This window comes from Hylaeus anthracinus, unplaced genomic scaffold (assembly GCF_026225885.1).
Source record: "Hylaeus anthracinus isolate JK02 unplaced genomic scaffold, UHH_iyHylAnth1.0_haploid 0, whole genome shotgun sequence".
NCBI classification, from domain to species: domain Eukaryota; kingdom Metazoa; phylum Arthropoda; class Insecta; order Hymenoptera; family Colletidae; genus Hylaeus; species Hylaeus anthracinus.
The window spans coordinates 13,124,268-13,144,534 of NW_026533254.1; the positions used below are offsets into that span (position 1 = coordinate 13,124,268).

General features: G+C 44.3%; 3 protein-coding genes and 1 long non-coding RNA gene across 4 annotated transcripts in view; 1 reads left to right on the forward strand and 3 right to left on the reverse strand.

Annotated features, from left to right (window-relative positions):
- Positions 1 to 701, reverse strand: part of LOC128891373 (adipocyte plasma membrane-associated protein Hemomucin-like) — a 1,776-nt gene extending 1,075 nt beyond the window's left edge. Inside the window, exons 1-3 of the mRNA XM_054150823.1 lie at positions 635 to 701; positions 90 to 171; positions 1 to 53 (exon numbers count right to left, since the gene is read on the reverse strand). The exon at positions 1 to 53 is cut by the window's left edge and continues 114 nt beyond it. Of these exons, the coding sequence (XP_054006798.1) occupies positions 1 to 53; positions 90 to 171; positions 635 to 686 (187 nt within the window). The 5' untranslated portion in view covers positions 687 to 701. The remainder of the gene's footprint in view (positions 54 to 89; positions 172 to 634) is intronic.
- A 1,449-nt stretch (positions 702 to 2,150) lies between these two features.
- On the reverse strand, positions 2,151 to 3,172 carry LOC128891476 (chymotrypsin inhibitor-like). Its single transcript, XM_054150983.1, has 3 exons — positions 3,020 to 3,172; positions 2,688 to 2,788; positions 2,151 to 2,357 (listed from the first exon to the last, which is right to left on the reverse strand). Exons 1-3 carry the CDS (start codon positions 3,069 to 3,071, stop codon positions 2,277 to 2,279), a joined length of 234 nt encoding a protein of 77 aa, XP_054006958.1. The 5' UTR covers positions 3,072 to 3,172; the 3' UTR covers positions 2,151 to 2,276.
- Positions 3,173 to 4,889: 1,717 nt separating this feature from the next.
- On the reverse strand, positions 4,890 to 5,665 carry LOC128891502 (uncharacterized). Its single transcript, XR_008460842.1, has 3 exons — positions 5,505 to 5,665; positions 5,051 to 5,136; positions 4,890 to 4,944 (listed from the first exon to the last, which is right to left on the reverse strand). It is a non-coding gene; the product is annotated as an uncharacterized LOC128891502 (long non-coding RNA).
- A 2,286-nt stretch (positions 5,666 to 7,951) lies between these two features.
- Positions 7,952 to 9,087, forward strand: LOC128891392 (inducible metalloproteinase inhibitor protein-like). Its single transcript, XM_054150847.1, has 3 exons — positions 7,952 to 8,112; positions 8,453 to 8,565; positions 8,658 to 9,087. Exons 1-3 carry the CDS (start codon positions 8,016 to 8,018, stop codon positions 8,796 to 8,798), a joined length of 351 nt encoding a protein of 116 aa, XP_054006822.1. The 5' UTR covers positions 7,952 to 8,015; the 3' UTR covers positions 8,799 to 9,087.
- The last annotated feature ends 11,180 nt before the right edge of the window (positions 9,088 to 20,267 follow it).

The window sequence follows — 20,267 nt, forward strand, 5'->3', positions numbered from 1 at the left end:
GGGTGGTAGTAGTAGGTTTGGGGGTGGTAGTAGTAGGTTTGGGGGTGGTGGTGGTAGGAGCAGGGGTAGTAGTGGGGGCAGGGGTAGTCGTAGGAGCAGGGGTAGTAGTGGGGGCAGGGGTAGTCGTAGGGGCTTCCGTCGTACCTTCCTCAGAAACAGTCTCAGGGATATCTGAAAGTACATCATTAGAGTAGCCTACGTCCATTCTCTTTTTAGAAATATTCGGAAATAAGATCATCCTATGTTTTCGAGTGGTCGATGCAAGAAATTAATAATTGTAGGGAGATTGCTTCGAATAAATATTACACAGAATGACAGTGTTCAGGCTCTTATTCGCAATCGAGATATTTCGCGATTTCGACGATGTGTAGCAGCGGCGCGTTCCGAAGCGTTGTACCGAACCGTTTGTTTTGGTATCGATATGTGTAGGTCGTGACGAATCGGGAACGGCGTCATTAGCAAGGTGACGAACGTGCAAGTACGATATAAATCACGTACAAATAGTTCAAATGAAGCGTTTAAAAGTATTTTCTTTTTTCTGTGAATTGTTGGATACGCGCGATCGCGTATTGTCAATTAACAGACAGTAATCAACTAAAAAGTGGTACACACACGTACCAATGATCGTACTTACACGCAACGCAAAGGATCAGCGCGATGAAAGCTGTCACAGTAATCGACTTCATTTTGCTTAGTTTCCAAAGCTAAGTGTTACCCTGACAATGTTCAACTACGACACTAATGAAACGTTTTTCTTCGAGGTCTTTTTTATACCGAACGCTTTTGCTTACTTAAAGAGAGCATAATTCATTCTTGACGCGTGTAGTCGTTTCTCAAAGTCTGTCGATGACGATTTCCATAATTTTCCTTTCACTCGGATGGTTTCCTTTATCGGATGAATTTTACAACCCGGAATATTTTCGCTGTCGTGGTCTACCGCGTTTGTGTTCTGACGATAGTTTCCAATGTCGTTTCGTTTTTTTTTTTTTTTTTTATATAAATTATCCCCAAAAAGTCTTTTTGCGCGTCGTCTATCCCATTTGAACAGGTGAACGTGCAAAATGAACACGTTGCAGGTGATCGATCGTGGTCTTTGTTAGCGATTTCAACGACGCTAACCGTGTCTGACGTGCCTCTTACGTACCTCCATTTAGTATGTTATATTATACAATTACTTTTGGATATAATAATATAATATATTACGTTTTTTAATTATTTTATTTCCGTTTTTCAATTACACTCTGTACTTTCGTATTATATTTTTACCTTATATTTACGTGACATCGTTGACAAGCAAAAGATGGGGAAAAATAAACAAATATATTTCATTGGGCTTCAGTGATGCCGTTAATAGCAACTCTGGGGGGCGACGCACAATCCAGCATCGTTTCTTAAGAATCCACTCTTGCACTGACAACCGATTTCACAATGCTGTAAATAAACAAAAGAATCAAAAATGAAATCTTCTATTCGGTGATTGTACGAACACGGCTTAAAACGAAATTCGAATACTAACAGCAGTGCAGACTTTCACCGTGGGCACGGCACAAGTGGGTTCGCATCCTCCACAAGTAACATAATGCTCGTTAGGTCTGCACTTTTGCCCATGCGAACCTTCGAACAGATAAAATTGCTTTAACAGTTCCTTTAGAGTAGTTAAAAGAAATACTTTTAGTTGGTTGCTGTTTTATTGATTATCGAATCTTTAAGAAAGTGCAAGCAGCAATAGATTTTTATATCAGCAAATTATCAGACCGTCCTTCTTATTAGTTTTGAACGATGCGTTTTACTTACTCGCAGAAAATATTCCAACAACAACGAGTAGAAGAAGAACAATTCGCGACATCGCGGCTCTGATTTTCGAACGGTTTTATAAGTGACACTAAAGCTGGAAAGTACATGTTCGTATTTATATGGTACCGATCCACTTGCTTTATTTTCCCCATATCTGTTTTTTCGCCTCGAGAGATACTCGTTTTATCTATTTTCTTGTTTATCTTATTCTTCTTCTTCCAATGGGGAATTGCCGTTACTCAGACACAAGTATATGCGTCCACAAGATTACATTCATAAACAAAATAATCCATTCGAAGTACACGGTTTTGGCACACGTAACTCGATATTTCGCTGCGAAGGACGAAGAATAGGAATTACAGAAAATTCAACGATCATTTATTCACATTTTCGTACAGTTTATTTTTTAGTACAAATTGGTAGAAACTGGTAGAAGGCTGAGAAATCGGTAGAAACGTGTTTCCGTGCTCCTGGTGGCAATGCTAGCAGTTTTCACGTGTGACACATTCGTTTTCGCTGTTTCTCATGAATCCATTCTTACACTGACAGCCAGTTTTACATTCCTGCATGAAAGAATAAAGAAATTTTAATTCCTTGATGAACACATTTATGATCGGTAGAAACAATTTCAAATACATGACGATCGCTTTCAGTCTGTTTTGGAGACTCGTGTGTCCAGATACTCGTTTCAGTACCAAGGTTTCGCGAAGGCCGTTAGTATGTCACATGGAACGTGCAACGTTCTTATCGTTGTTATTACTGTTACTGTCATTTATCGCGGCTACTTATCATATTAGAGCGAAATAACTCGGACGCCTGCTAAACATCGACAATGTCCTAATTACGAGAAGAATATTTACTATCACGAGTCGAACGTGAATTTCAATACTAACCAAAGTGCAGGCCTGTGCCTTAGGTACGCCACAAGTAGGTTCGCATGACGATCCACATGATTTGAACTCCTCGTTAAGTCCGCACTGCTGGGCAGACGAACCTTCGAGCACACAATCGTTATGTTATCCTTCGAAAATTATATTTTCGTTCTCGATGCTGTTAATTTAAGTTCATTTTAAATTCAATATTTAAATTCAAACGTTTCCTTCGAACATCGATGATTCGTACTCTCCAGCGGAGACCTTTACTTCCGCGCCTAGTTGCATCCAATCACTTTAGTATTCTTTCTCGTGCACCGCTCATAATACGTGATTCGTAGTCTTTTACTTACCAGCAGACAATATAGCCAGAGCGACGAGTAGAACGAGAACGAATCGAGACATTGTTGGTCTATTTCCGGGGAAGTTTACGACTAGCACTAAAACTTGTCGAAACTACTTGGCTTTATATAGCGGTGTTACGAAACGTTGTCCAAGATCGACATCTTTTTTCTCTTTCACGCTGATCTACGCATTTTTCCTGACTCGTGACTCTCTCCCACTTCATCTCGTTTCCCATCCCACACTGGCGCTACATCCGTAGCTCGTAGACGAGGAAATTGTCGGGATTATTCGTTCATTTCGTCGACGACCTTCTCGGACGATCGGTGCTTTAGTTGTTCGATCATTTCATTTCTTTTTTTGTCCTAGTAGCCTACTTAATGGACACGATTCGTAAAGTAAGACATACGTTTCGATCTTCGGTAGAAACTTATACCGGCGGTGAACTATTTTTTGTTTCTGGGTTAGATTTGACAAACCGTATCCGTCTTGAATAATTTGCACGTGTGGCATCTTGGCACGAATCAGTAGAGTGGAAGTAAGAACATTAACGACATAACGAGATTGTTATATTAAATAAAGATCCTTTAGCAATCTTATCGCCCTACACTTCGTAGAACTGACTCTGTGAGGATTTAAAATGAAGCGAGATTCGTGTTTGTTATCGAAGATTAAATGCGATATTTAGATCCAATTAATCCAATATTACCATTATCTTTTGTGTTTGATCTGTGGGGGTGTACGCGGACAGAATAATACAACGCTGTTAGACGTTACGAATTGTATTTCATAGAAACAAGCATATAAACAATATTACATCTTCCGAGTTTCTTGGTAGTCGTTGTTAAGCTTACAGTCGAATAATGTTAACACTCGCTAGGCAGGACGCAATTGTTGTCCTTTACCTTCAAGCCAGGTTGACAGTGACAGCCAGGGATGCATTCCTAGAAAACGAAACGCACATGTCCATCGATTTCAGACTCGATTACACACATGTTTTGTGCAAAATACTGGAGATGAGAACGTACCAGGATACACGGGCGGTTATCCGGTAATCCGCAGGTGGGTGGACACGATGTTCCACACGCGAGCCATTGTTTATGCGATTCGCACTCCTTGGGCGCCACTGCAAACATTTTACTATAACCGTAACTACGTTCGAATGACAGTCAATAGTTATGGAGAAATCGAGCAACTGATCTTTAAATTGACGATGAAGGGTGTGGGAGAGTTTCTGTTCTCATGCAATTACAAAGTAATTGTATATTTTTGGACTGGACAAGCCTCCCCCTTTAGACATTTGAAGTACGTAAGAATTGTCTAAAAATCTACTTACCCTTGGCGGTCACTAACGTCAGTGCGACGATTACGACGATGAGTTCGCGGAGCATGTTGTCGGAGTCTGGATAAAGCAACTGTGCATAGTTATTTTTTTAGTATGTCTTTTTATACGTTTCCATGCGAACGAAATACTTGACCTCTCGTTACGCGTAATTTCTGCCAAATTTTGATTGTCATATCGAAACGATTATGTAATCGCATCGGCGATACATTTAACGAGAAAAATAACAAATAATATCCGAATGGTCACTCGAACGGAAAACTTATGTAAATATACGTATTTATTATTCTAATAATTATCTATAATCAATTTCACCGTAGATACACGTTCTGTATTTTTTGAGAGGGTAGGGGACAGGGTAGTTTCGAATGGTTCGCAGTTGAACGCCAGAATACACAGATTAACTTCGTGAATGAAATTATTTTATTTGAAGGAAGCAATTAATTAAGTAACATAGTAACGTCTAAACTCGCCACTAGTCTCGGCTGACGTTGTCCAGCCTCTAGTAGAATTGTATTAGCAGTCCTTAGGCTCGACGCACTCGCCACTCTTTTCTTTCAAGCCTGCTTTACATTGGCATCCAACCACGCATTGCTACAGAAATAGAATCGGAATGAAATTGTTTGTAAGAAGTGTCGCTGTATGCAACTTAACATAACAATTACGCGTTTTACGTACAATACACGAAAAATAAACATACCATAGTACAGGGGCGCATATCAGGTAGGCCGCATGTGGGTGGACACGCTGATCCACACGAGTTCCATTCTTTGTTTGGTCCGCAATCTGCAAGAATTTCCGTAATCGTTATTACTCCGAAACGACAATTAACCCTTCTACCGGCAACTCGAGATGTTTCTTAGCATTCTATTGCCATGAATTCTAAGCTATCTAGATTTGAGAATAATGTCACCTTTACCTCGCCGACAATCATTTTATCGACACTTCGAGCTCCAGAGAAATGAAACCTAAAGAAACATTATTACTGATCGATTTGCTGCGTGAAACCTAATGGTGACTGAGAGTCACCTCTCGAGTGCAAAGGGTTAATTCTACCGTAAACCACGACAAATGCAATAAAATACTCGACAACACCGCACACGACAAACTCTCACTCGATCGAAATACGTAAAATCTTTGCAAAAACGACTTACCCTGAGCGCACACCATCGCTAGAACGACGGACAAAATGATTATTTTGCGAAGCATGATGTCTAATGTTGTTGAAGCCTGTCGAAGCTACTCTGTATCTATCGTCCAATCGACCGGGCTTTTATATAATTCCTCGCTAACGCGTTACCTAAGTTTTGACGTCGCACTCTATTATGTGTATTTGAATAATTATCTCAGACCATTGACGATTGCTTGCAGTAGGAAAACAAACGTGAACTCGTCAATGCTGTGGTCAATGTTATCGTGGAAAAATGTGCAAACGGCTTAATACTACGCGTGATTAGTGGCTAAAAGCTTGTTCGAAAGCGACGCGTTTGGTGCGATGCATGTACGACCCGTGAATCGCAGAACGTTGTGGTGGCCCGACAATTAGCGACCTCCGCATTAGAACTCTGCGAACAGCGTCGACGTTAATTTCGCTCGATTGAGTCGGTAAAAGTTGGACGTTGGATCACGCAGCCGACTCTGGAACCAGCGATCGATCTCGTCGATTCTCGATTCCGCGCTCCCTTTTCTTTTAAACGCCGTGGGGATGAGACAACGACCCACCGAACCCCACCGAATCCCTCCGCTTGCATTTCCTTATTCTCTCTGCTCCTCCCCTTTTTTACCTTTTTATTTAGCCAGGCCGTAGCCGACAATCGAATATCCGACAGTCGAAAATGCTATTTATTATTGAGCACTCAGAACCAACTTCCTCCATTACGCCTCCTTTCATCCTCCCTCTTCCCAGTCGCGGATGATTCGTCGCGACAGTCTAGTGCTCTCCACAAAATTTATCATTTCGTCGAGAGTCTCCGGGGAGACGGATCGAGAGGAACGATCGCTGAATACGTTGCTCGGCAATTTATATATTTAAATTCGATGGGAATACAGTGGGGCCTCGATTCCTTCGGTAATCAAGGTGACCAGTGATTCTGGACCTCTACTCTGTTCACACACAGACCACTGTCCTTTAGATTCAAGGAGAGCAGCGCAAAGAAAGGTGTAGAACAGAATACATAAAGCATTTCTTTTTTTTTTTTTGTTTAATTCGAGCAATCGCGACAGGGTCGCCAATCCCTCGACACTGTCTCGATTGAGCTATTCGGGCGTCTGAAGTCTGAAGGCGTGCGAATGGCTGCGTAGCCGCCCTGTTTCCCTCGTCGACGACCAGCAGCCACTGACAGCGGAAAACTCGATTGCAAGCCCTCGAGAGACCCTGCCTCGTCTCCCATTTCCCTTCTTTCTCCCGTCCTCTCTGGCGCCCTTCTCTACTCTACTTTTCACCCCTGTGAAACGTCGCGTTGCAGGAGGCGACCGTGGCTCCTTTGTGCCAATGAAGGGCCACGATTTCGCCATCTCCCCCCCCCCCCCCTGAAACGGTCTTTCTGACACACTGACCCGATATTAACTCCTCCAATCAGCTCTGCTCGACCTCCAACATCGCCAAACGTTTTCGTTTTTTCGGTCACCGAGTAGAAATAGGATGTAGTTTAAAAACATACGAAGGTTAGGTCGATTAGTTAGCAAATTTTGTTATGGAAAAACCCAAATGGAAACAAACAGTGACTGCCAATTAAACGACCTACGACCGATAGGAAAACTAGCGAAGGCTGTAGATAAAACAAAATTATACATTAAACGCGATGATACGTCGAGCGGTCTGTGCATAAATATATGGTAGATTGGGTTAGACAATGGTCGCTAAGTTGAACCACAGGAATGAAAGTGGGATGTGTGCGAATTAAGTTTTACACGCGACTCATGCTCGATGCTAGAATTCCCCGAAATTAATCGAATGGTTAAACTTGCACGTTACACGAAATTTCCGGAGGCCTTCGTATCTTTCAGTTCCCGAGAATCATGTTTTTCACACGGACGATGTTATCGTAGTCAGCCAACTATGAAGCGTTCCGTCCGTGTAATACAATTTATAACGTCATTTTTATGGTTATTAATAGCTTGGGGAAAAACGTAGTTCTTCTTTAAAAATTGCAATGTTTTGTGTCTGCAAACATCGAATTCTTATTGTTGGGTAATGTATGGACGTTGAAATTGTATAAGGGATAGTTGATACAAACGTGATGTTTTTACAGGTGTAATTTTCGTGTCACGAGTTGTCGTTTTCTTCTTCAACGACGCAGTAACTAACACTAGTGAGTGCTTAATCGTCGATTTACATCGACAACGTAGATCATGTTACAGCATATAGAAAATGACGTGAATGTAGCTTCAAATTGCGAATTGACATTGTTTTTATCAATAGCGTTTCAACCATTTAGTTTGTTATCACGAGGAGACAATTATTTAACCTCGTTAATAATACAAGTCGATGTATAGTTAGCGTCTACTCTAGTCGCGATTTCAAACGTTGGAGAAAGAGGGGAAATAGAAAAAAGGGGGATTACACTAACGCGAGCAGCCTTGAATATCATCGGGGACATTTAGTCATCAACCGATCTGATGTGGAAAAAATTATTACAACGTATATAAGCCTGATCTTGACTGTCATGCATCAGTTTAGTTGTAAACAAGATATCGAACGTTCCATCGAGATGCATAAAGTAATTTTTGTTTTGTTCGCCGCTCTGGCCATTCTCTCCGCAAGTAAGTGTCCTCATAATCGATTGTGATCGTTTCGAACTTCAGGTGATCTCGCGTCACGGTTCTTGACTTTGTTCGGACAGAGTGAACGCGCCTATTTTTAATAGCCTCTAGAAATTTTTGGTTTCGGTATTTGCAAGTATTCAGAAATTACTCTATATTTACATCATTTTGGGATGTTTTATTATTTCGCGCTCAAGCGAAAGTCGTTTCTTTTCGTAAAACTATTTGGTTTCAATTGGTCTTCTATGACTCACTCTCGAGTGACAAGAACACGGAAATTCGAATCGATGAGAGGTGAAATTGCGGTGGAGTTCGCTGTTCAAATTCGTTATATTTTTAGCCACCTTCGCTGCGGACCTCGTTTGCGACAGGAGGAACGAGGAGTACGCGTGTGGATCTGCTTGCCAAACCACTTGCTCGAATCTTAATGAAAATTGTCCCATCGTTAATATCGTGAGTGTTTCAACAGGAGGGTGATCGGTGAAAAAGTCGTACTCGTTGATTTACTCCCCCGCGAGCATTGTCGTTTAATTACTTTTTTGCAGAGATGCAACGACGCCTGTTACTGCAAGGAGGGTTACGCCAGGATCAGAGACGACAACTCCCCATGCATCCCCATAGAACGTTGCCCTAAGAAAGGACGTAAGCCAAGCAGGTTGACACGCTTGATAAATCTTCACGCGTAATTATCGCAAACGTAATAGCTCGGCAAATGTGACCTCGATCCCCCACCTCCGTAGACCCGTGTCTATTTTTCCGTTTCGTGTGGAAACACAGATAACACCGTGTTTCATACTTGAGTTGCATTTATTTTTTTCGGAACTGCATCTCGCGAGATAATTGCGACGCAACGGAATCATTGCGGCGCTATGCAGCTATAACTTTGTCTGCGACGAAAGATAAAGTAAACGAGGTATACAAAGCATTCAAACATCGAATCTAATTAACGAAAATACAATGTTTATTTATGTAATTCGTAACGTTTGGAACGTTAGAACGAAAGATGTATTTTTAAGAATTGCGGAAATTATAGAATAAATTATTTTACGATTCCGACCAAAATGGGAAACGTTTCTTTTAGTCATCGAGCGCGTTGAATCGCTGCTGACGAGTCCCACACAACCAAAAACCGAAGAGTCCGCAAACAATTTTACCTGAGCCAAGCGGAGGAGCCCCAATATTTGGAGCTTTGGCAATGTAACGCAAATCGAAAGTGCTTTCGTCGTTAGTTTTCCGGTTTCCTTTTCCCCTGAGTTTGTGCACGGTCTCTCGAAACGTCGCGAGATTGCGATGAACTCTTCCCGAGGAAAAAACAGTTTCCTGATAAGGTCATCGCCGATGAAAGTTCATCGCATCCGCGGCACGTTCTTGTTCTTGTTCTTGTTCTTGGCCGCGCGACGCGTCGCGGAGAGTTATCTACGTCGATGACGACTGCCTGGATTTTACGGAAAAGTCAGATTACTCGATGTTTCGAGGATGATCGCTGGTCGAGAAGCGAGTTTAGATCCGTTACATGCATTCGTTTAATTCTTTTGATTAAACGATTGGACCTAGCGATCGTACAACAACGTCTACATAAATCGACGATTTAGTAGAGACACATGTGATGTAAGTTTCAATGGAATTTCATGATGCATCTTGCTCGCGTAAGGAATAAATACAGACAATCCCATAAATATTCGTGCCCTCTATGTCTATCGAAGAAGTTTAACTAAATTAAACAATAGTTTTGATAATAGTTAATGAATTTTTCATTATAAATATGTATATGCTTATATATGTACATATTTATACAGACTGATTGAATATCGATAATAAAATACATGGGAGATTGAAACGAAGTAGCCATGGTTGAGATGAAACATGGGGAACAGCTGTCGTTGCAGATTGAACGAAGCTGGATCATCCAGTGCTGGAGAATTTATTCACGATAAGAAAGGATGCATACGCTGATTACGGTACACGTGCACGAGCCACGCGATCGGTTACTGGCATTCGCTATTGATTCCAACTGAACGCTCGATCACGCAATGGTTAGCGAACGGAATATGTAACACGATTTCCCCCAACTGTCACGATGGCCTCAGCCTCGCTGGAACGGTCTGGTGACTGATTAGAAACTCCAAACACGTGCACGTATGCGATTGCACGCGCTACGTGTCGCAACACGGTGCCACGCTCGTCTAAGGAGCAAATAAATAAATGAAAATAAACGAAAGAATAGTTGTTAACTTGCTAAGGCATTTTAACTAGTACAAATCTCTGCACTTGTTGTTTCGATAGTTTCACTAATCTATAATTGCAATAAAACGTTGCTCATCTTTGAAGATAGATAGAGAGTAACGCGTACATAATGGCGGACTGTACTCGAATTTCGCATGCTGCTCGACACGTGCGTCGCAGCAATTTCCCCTCGCGCTGTGGAACAGAGAGGAACTCGCTGGAACCGCGGGGTGGAAACGGGCTGCCTATGCCTGAGGGGTTGCTCGAGTTCCTACCAGGCATTTGTTTAATTGGAAACCGACATGGCCGCCGGGGTCACCCCTGCATTCGACCGCCCCATCTGCACGACCGCATCGTCGTGAAAATGCGCGCCACTCGTGGCACGTGCGCGCTCGCGCGCTTTTCCACCCTGTGACCTTGATCTTTTTTCTCCTCCCTTCTTCGCCATCCCCTGTTCCATGGATGGACGCGTCTGGTAGCGATCGCTGTGATTTACTGGGGATGGCTACGAAATCATTATTATTAATTTAATCTTCCTTAGGAAACTTTTAATCTTCTAAAATAAAGAGGCACTTTGCGTAAATCTTACTCCTTACTCTCGTCGATTTTTTTGCTCATCGGACGTGCACAATTATCTAGGCATCTGTTACTCTTTTATCTTTGGTCGGATGACGTATTTAGGAAAAAGGGGGGAAGTGAGCCTCGAACCGCGGAAGTAAACGGTCGTCGTCCACGTGCTAATTCTTTCTCAAGTTTTTCTTTCAAGTCTCCAATAATAAGGAGCATGAAATTATTCAACGCGTTGATCGCCAAGCTAATAATCGTGAAAATCTCTACGTAGTTAAAATTATGTTTCGAGACAATTGGAAAGTGCGTAACCTAGCATCTGTCACGGTACGTATTTTTCAAACCGCTCCATATTCACAAATAATATTCGGATTCATTTTTATCGATAGCACGACTTCAGAATTAATTTGTTTAATTCTTTAATAAAAAGCTCTGTCACCCTTGGATGGCTGACACGGCGACCAACGTGTTAAAAGAGATCGAATTCGTTAGATCGGAATGTTTAAAATCGTGGAAACTGCACGTGCGCAATGTCTCTAAACTGCGCACGTCGCGTAAATTGCTCCCCTTTGTTGGTTTACTTGTCGCGCAAGCTGTTATCGGCAGAGGGGACCACCGTGGGAGGAGGATCGGGGGAGGGGGGAGGGGGGAGGGGGGGGGGGGGGACGACCGCGAAATTTTGAACAACGAACATGGCCGCCGGAATCAGCCCCTCCGCGACGCCAGCGTCGATGCGAAGTTTCCCTGCGGGGGGAATAGGGGTTGAATCCGAGGGCGCGTTTTACGTACTGCGCGTATCATTATCGCGAGTTCATTTCTGCTCGGTTGCCCCCACTGACTTGGACTAAACGCTGGATCAAAGTAACATTCCGCTGCCACCTATAATTCGGTCTTTGCGGGATTTCCACGTTATAGAAATGAGGGGCCGTCTTTGTTCGCGCTACTATAAAATACACGACCGTTATCAAGGGGAGCATGTGGGGTGGCGAGTATGGAAATTGGTTAAATGTAAAGGAAATGCTGTACGCGGAGGGTTCGTCGAGATTACTGGGCTTGAAATGTAAATGATAAATAACAAATCAAAAGCTGTCACGGTGTTTATACGCTGTTGGAATATTTACTATAACTCAACCTTTTACTTTACTGCAAACATAAATTGCGCTGAGGAATCTGAGGATATGTGTATAATAATATCTGTCACTGCAGAATAATCGAAGAGAAAGTTTAGGATATAGCCCGCCTTCTGAAGCGCCAGAGAGGACTTTTAAGCAGATGCGTGAAAACTGCACTGTATACAGCTAGAAATTCTCCTTACCTTTTTTCTTACAACGTTTGTCAATTAGCTTTGAGCAACTCCACGTATTGAAAAGAACTCGGCTTGTTCGTAACATTTTAGTAATAAAATCAAAACTTTTAATTAATAAATTTAGTATTTCGTTGTACTCCATTTTCAATGTTAACTTTATTTACTTTTTTTTTTTTACACAAGCGAATCCAAACTAATAAATCTAATTTATTTACAGATTCCAATGGTGGCTCCGAAACGAACGATCGAAGCTGCGAGCTCGTCATCCCTCGATCATCAAAGACGTAGACGGAAGAGGGTAACAATTCAATCCACGCACCGTCAGGAGTCCGTATAGCCATGAATCTAACGAGCGACACTCGTCCAATGATTTTAATGAAGCGCAGAGGAAATTAGGGCTGAACCGGCTGGAGTTGGAAGGGTGAATCGATAACCGATGTAATTCTCGTACGCCATAGCAACCACAAAGGAACTTTTTAGGCAAATCAGTGCGCGGCTTCCACGCGAGTTGCAGCCCCTCCGTTTCCACTGCGAGCTGTGCTCGAAGAGGGATCAATTCTGTCGTAGTTATTCCCGTATAATTAATGAAAACGAGGGGAGAATGGAAGGGAACAAAAAGAAAACAGGGTAAACACTGGCAAGCAAAGTCTCGCGAGACCGTTCTACCCGATACCATTTCTCCGCGCAATGTCTTTCCGTTTTCCCCTTCGCTCTTTTCCGCCGGTGATTCCGTCGAGTTTTCTTGAGCAACCGAATCCGGAGCTTCGGCGAGATTCGGGATCGTTCCGACCTGGAGTCCGTTATGATAATCCCGACGAAATGTAAATACGAGGCGTCGCATGAATATTCAATCGACGCGCAATGAGCTCACGTGTTTGTTTATGCGTCCAGGGGCCGCCTCTGTTAAATTACTTAAAACCAGTCGCAGACGGATCGATGGAGGACGAAGCTATCCCTGTACGATTCGTCGCACTCCCACCGATGACTTTTACGATCCGCTACACATTCGAATCGAACGGTAAAACGTATCACGCACCGCTTCGACTTTTGCATTAATTTCGAATAGACTTGGACGAATCGAGGCTCGAGAAGAGAAATCGCCTGGTGGGTCGCGATTAATCCAAGTCGGCGTGTTAATGGAACGACTTCGGCGTCGATTTGTAAAAGTTGTCCGCGAAATTTGCCCGGAATTCGAGGGATTCCAGGATCGAAGGCGGCGAGATGCAGACGGTAGCCTGCGACGACGACGGGGCGGAAATTTTCATTGGCCCCTGCAAGTGGCTCGTTTTTTCTGTCTTTTTCTCTCTTTCTATTCTCCGCCCAAGGATCCTCCAAGTCCCGTTGGCTATTTCCCCGAAATGAGCGTTCGCTCGTACAGAATGATCGGCAAATCGATTGGAAAAATGATTGGGTGGTTTCGAGCGCGGCTTGTCGAACAGAATCGCTCGGTCTGTCGAGCTGGACGAACAAAATAACGACTTCGAGCAAGATAAATACGTTCCTCGAGGTCGTTTGACAGGGGAGTGCCCCTTGCGCGTACAGGAACGGAGATTTTTATTAGCCTAGAGGATAGATAACGTTCTCCGTTGACGAGCTTCTCGGTTTTCATTCATCAATTAGCGTGTAACCAGTCGACGGGGGCTTCATCGAGAAACGATCCGTTCTTGCTGTCTCACTGTTTCACTGTCACGTACCTGCTATGGCCCAGTCACGAACCCTTAACGGACACCCTCTGTTGCAATCCCGCGCCCTCGATGACTCAGCTGGTCGGTTGCAATTGCAACCTGCACCCGTGCGAACGCGCAGCAGGTAGCTTATACAGCCCTGTATATAGCCAGCCCTATAAGTATTCATACCCTCTATATATATTGAAGAAATTTTGAAAAACTCAACGACAACTTTAATAATAAGTATTTACGCGAGTGAACCTCGCATATTTATAATGAAAATTTTATTTGGAAACATCAAACCTATCATTTTATTTAGACAAATGTCTTCATTATCTCGAATCACACATGTACATATTTATAATTTAATTTTTAATATATTTGGAAACATTAAACTTATTATTTCATTTAGACAAAATTCTTTAATAGGCATTGACAGTACAATTAATTATGGGATTGACTGTATATTCTTCGCGTATTTAACTAGACGTACGTTTTGGCTGATCGACACCCCTTCTCCTATTCCCCAAGAGTAAAGCAATTTTTAGAGAAACAACAGATTCGGCGTCCAAGGATATCGATCATGGATACGTTTTCACGGGCTAAGAGGATTCGAGGACTGAAGAAAGGGGAACCTTAAGAGAATTCACCCTCTGAAAAGCGTAGCTGACCGCGCGAATCGCCTGACACGGCCGTTTTGTTTGCCGCATCGCGTAAGTCTCTGCGAGTGATATCGGTAGCATCGGGTATGCCGGCTTTCCCGTGAGAAAAATGACATTCGCGGTGGTCGAGGAGTATCCACTAGCGGAGATTTAACGGCTGTTCTCCCTTCGTCCATGGAGATCCGGCTGAAAAATTCTTGGAACGCTTCTCGCCTGAGAGCCTGGACCGTGAGTGGAGATACATCATGGATGGTAAAAAATTCGAAGCTCGAGTCTCAGGAAACCAACACTATTTTATAACATTTGAAATTTGTTGTCTGAAATTTTTATGTGAAATTGTAAATCTTTCTACGAAAAATTAGGCTCCAAAACTGATTCCATGAATTTGTATTATTTCAGCCAAAGGAAAGGAAATCTTATAAAATAGTGTACATTTCCAGAGACTCTAAAGAAATAACAAACAACGCTAGTTTCTTATTGTTACGATTTATTTGAAGAAAAATAAATATCTTTCATAAAAATTGCCATGATTAGTTCCGTTTCGCTCTTCACGGTATATGCCATTCAGTTCCGTGCTAATTCCCATCGCGCAAACCAAAACTTACTGCGCGAAAGCTCGAGCACGTTCAGTTACCAGTTACATAATTACATTTTCCAAGTCTATCAACGACGATCCTGGAAGATTGCCTGGCCACAGAGTCGCGCGTATCGCTAACTACGGAAGGGAGTCAGATGGAGCGAAATGGAGGCGCATCGAGTCGAAATCCCAGCATTGCCTCGCCGCTGCGTGCTCTGCTCCCCAATACGGATAATCTCGGGAGGCTGGACCGGGCCCTGCGTTCCCGTGTTCCCTGTGGGAGACGCGATAACGTTCGAAAACAGAGAGGACTGCGCGAAGGGTTGGCCCGCGGTAGTCCGTGACGACGCCGCTTTTCGCCGCTCGAACGACGGAATTTAAAGTCGTCCACGTGTATAAACCCTGACGCATAAATCCGCGCGTTTCGGCTGGTCCGCGCGCGTGAAGCCTGGAGACACCGAGGATTAAAAACTGGTCGACCGTGGGGATCAAAGGGGAGGACTTCCTGTCTTTGTGTAGTTTTTTGTACGGTTTCTGGGGCCCGGAGGCGAGCGGAACTCTTGTCCAGATAATAATCTCGAATCACGAGCGAAGGGTAAGCAGCTTTCGAATCGACGAGAGTTACAATCTGAATTACAAAAGTGGCACGAGGACGGAGTCAGCCGTTGATTCCACATCCCAGTTACGCTCTAAATTTTAGGAAGAACGCGTTCGAAAACGTCTCTGGTTAAAGGTCCTGTTTCGGAGCACGCAAATAAGTTTAGATCCATTATCGTTGGAAACGTTGACTTCCACCTTGCAACCGTTTTATCGAATCGATTTCCACGACGATTCATGCAAGCTCTTGGCGCGAACCTGGCGAGGAAATTCTGACACCGCGGAGGATGGAACGGTTCCACGAACGCCTCGGAAATTCGATGATGTTCGTTTCGCGTCCGCCGATGTTATTAACGTCTGCTCGGGAATGAATCACGCGTCGACTTAATCGTATTAACGATAAACGGCCACGGGGCTGCCCGAACGTAAATATTAGCCTCGAATATTTTCTCTCCAAATGTTGTAGCCGGTTGGGCAAGACCTCGCGTTTGCGTCAGTGCTTTCAGATATTCGACATAGTCCCTGGAATCGTCGGAGAGCCGCGTGATAAGAACGCGAGTCGCATTGGCAAGTAGTTTGGGGAATTGTCGGGTTGCGTCAGGCGCTATTTCGGACCTAAAAGTGACGAGTCGAGTAGTATAGTATTTTTTCTCCTTGGAGCATGTTGCGTTGACTCATCATGAACGCGGAAAATCGTTCCCTGTTTGACTTTGCTGTCGGCTCAACAGTGGAAGAAACCATCCATAAAATTCGCGGGGCGGTCACTTGTCACCTGTAGCAATTAGCTGAACCGTGTTTCTGTTTGCCAAGATACGGTCGATTTTTCAATAGGAGACGATTTTTACAGAAATGTACTCTTTGAGTGTCAGAGGTAATTTTCGTACATATCCGAGAAATGCCAAACAGTTTTAAACAAAGGTGCATGGTTGTAAACAAAAATGTATATTTCGGTCAATTTTACTTCAAGGTTAACGAGCTATAGCACTTACAACTTCGAGGAGCGACATATCGCTTGGCACTCAAAGGGTTGATACCTTTATTTTTTGTACTCGAGATAACAAAGCTATTTACACGCTCGTTGTCTATGGGAAAAGCAAACAACCCTTTGGCACGACCAACGCGTTACTTTTTCAACGTTCTGGCAACATGCAGCGTTCGAGAAGAGCGTAGACGCGAAAACGTGAAATAATTACGTCGCGGTCAAACACGCGCGTTATTCCCTTTATCGTCCGGTAGCGCAAACGGCAGCCGTCCCGACGCCATCGACGTTCCTACCATTATACCGGTCGACGGATCAAATGATGTCGCGACGCCGATCGCCGCAACCCCGGCTAATTACGACAATAGATACGCGGTTGTAATCCCAGGTAGCAAGGGTCCGAGATGGAAAAGGGAAAACGTGCAATCGGACCGCGGCGCTGTTTGACCAAACTCGAACCTATCGAATAACTCGACCCTCTCCCAGGAGTATTTGCGCGCCAGGAGCGGGAAGGTATACCGGCCTGTGGATTCACCTAGTACAAATTTAGTAGCCACCCTTGTGTATACTGTCTTCGACGTGTTTCCCTTGTAATCTCCCGAGAGCCGAGCCGATGCACGTACCCTCGATATGCCTTTCCACGATCGACCCCTCGTTTCTCCACGGATTCGTCGATCCTTCGGAGGATCACTGACGATCCTTTCGAACGGTGTGCCCGGTTTAAATCTGCGTCGTGAAAGATTTCGAAGTATCGGTGACGCTCTGTTCTCGCAAAGTTTAGGACCGTAGCAAAAATTGGGCCGATCTACGTGACGAGAATTTAGGGGACAAGTTCCCCGCGACACAGACGAGCGACCACGGGGCGCTAACTAACGCTATAATCAAGTAAGCAGTTTAGTCGAGCGATCCGGTTACGTCGACTTAGCCTTCCGTATCGACGAGGCGTCACTGATTGGTTTACAGATCTGCTGAGCCGAACTCAGACGCTCAAAGGTCTCTCTAGTTAGCCGGCCAGCTCAGGATCTCATCTCGTCCCTTCGCCGCTGTTTCATTAATTTCCCTCGGATTCCGCCTCTCGCCTCTTTCCCTCCACGCGTTTATCGAACTTCGCCGCGCGAAGCCTTTGCACCTTTGATTTCGCAAAGCGACCACCCTCGAGACGTCTCCACCCGGGAAAGACGGCTGGATTACGGTCTGTAAATAAATTACGCGTAATTAGGATAAAAATAAATCGTTCGTTTGAAGCACGTCACGGCTTAACCGACACAGTGCTTCCCAACAGTGCGACGACCGCACTTTGTACTCTTATTGCCAAGCAATTGTGCGCGTCTTCCCAGGACCTTGTTTAGACTACAGATATTTATAATTGTTTTCGAGGTAATATAAATTCTTGTAAAATTTCTTCAAAGAGAAATCTCTGGGGTTTAAAGTAGCGACGCAAAGGTGTTTGGGAAGCACTGAATCGAGCAGCTCCTCGCGAACCCTGTCAGCCCGATGCGAAGCTTCATTATTCTTCGATTGTCGCAGATTCAACTACGGAGATAATTATTTCGAAGTACGGCGAGCCGGATAATTTAATTAACCCGTAATTGCCGGCACGGATTATTTATACGTGTTTCTGATTGCTTGGACGATCCGTGTCGGGAGCCTTCGTTAAACCGTCTGACCCGTCGCTTAATGAAACAAGAAATGGGAATAGGGGAATAATTCTCAATGAAACTTGTATCGAAGATACTTGAAAGTCTCTTAAAGATATATAAAATTAAACAAGTCCAGGAGAAAGTGCACAGAAGACGAAACTCGTCCAATTGACAATTGTTTCCCCAACGGTTACCTTTTAAGGGTAGTAAAAGCCTCGAATCGAGTGACGATTGTCATCCCCCGTGACAAGAGGAGGGTCAATCGATTCGGGTACTGCAATGCGGCGAAGTTTGGCCGGCGTGGAAGCGCGTGCACGCGATATTAAAATGCGCTCGAAGGGATGTCCGAGTCGAGAGCGTGCGATAGCCGGTGCGACGCTGCAACGAAGGGGTGGAATTTATTCAGCGCCGAAAGAAAAAGAGCTATTGGCGGGACGTTAGCGCCAGAATTCATACGAGGTGCGAGCCAGAGTTATGGGGCACGCGTGCCGTTTCTCGGACACGTCTGCTACGTGGATACTGTTATCACAAAAGCAGATGCCTCCCCTGACTTACTCTCCATTAAAATGTACGATTTCCAACCGTGAAGAGGTTGGTTGATTCGAACAAAGATTCATTTAATTTGTTCATTCGTTACGAAAGCAAAGACCTGCGAGCAAATCCCAAAATGACGATGTTAGCCACTAATTTCACCGGTAACGACGAGGGACGGTCCCGAGCGTTTATCCAGGGGGCAATTTTTGCCCGGAGAAATCATTAGAGATCGGATTCGCAAGCACGCAACCGTTCGGAAGAGTTAACGACGGCTCTGCGTCGACCTAAAAGCCCGAGGGCAGGATCCATTTTTCATTCGGCGCAGGCTGGCCGCTCCTTTCGCAGGTTAATCATTTTTAAAGGACCGACCGCAGGTGTCCTAAGCCGCCGTGCACCCCGTGACCTTATATTAAACGGAGGAAGGGGTCCAGCGCGAGTCTTCGAACGACTTCCCGGCCGAGAATTAAAATTTCCGCGAGAGGGGAATCCCCAAGCAGACGGCGGGGCTCGCAGCGAAATAATGAAACGGCGTTGCGCAATTTGCTTTGCATACGAGTGACATTTTTCACGTCCGTCAAGAATCTGACGTCCCCTGCTTGGGGTTCCCTTTAAAATTAGATCCGTTTCGCGCGCAACGGGGTACTCGCTGCCCGATTACAGCCTCCCTTCGACTCGGATGGCGCGCATTTTTCTGGGAAACGAGACCAGTGGGAGCTTCAAGCCTGACGCGATGGATCCACGAAATATTGTTAGTAATATTCTGGGTTAGCGGAGCATACGGCATGTCGTCCTGAAATCCTGATTCAAACGTGTCTCCACCGTGTATAACAAGTATTATGCTTTGGTGTTTCATTCTAAAATCTCCCTCGTCGCGTTATAAATTAAATCATTCGTAATCGAATCAATTGCCAGCACGGATGTCAAGAATTCGTCGATCCCCGATCGATCGTGATGCCAAATATCGCGAACCACGTGAGCAGGGCGACACGTCGTTCTGACAAGCGATTTGTCACGCTAACGAGCATCCATTAACGATCGCGTTTCCAACAGATGTAGACGCTCGAGCCGCGACAACGTGTGAGCGATCCGTGATTCACGAAGCTCGAATGGGAATTTAGGTGAATTGAATTCGACGACGTCTCGCGATTTCGAAGGGTCCTGGCTCCATTCCGCGCCGTTCAAATTAGCATTCCAAGGGGACGATTACTCGTTGCTAAGAATTCTTTGCCAAAGAGCAACTCCCGCTCCTTGAAAGCCTCTCGACTCCAGCGGCATTAATATACAGGGTGGGGCAATCATTATTAACACCTCAGATATCTTCGAAACTGTAAGTTTCACAGAAATATTTGCTGAAATAACATTGCACAGCAGAAAGAGGGTTATCCGGTAGCGATAATAGTTTT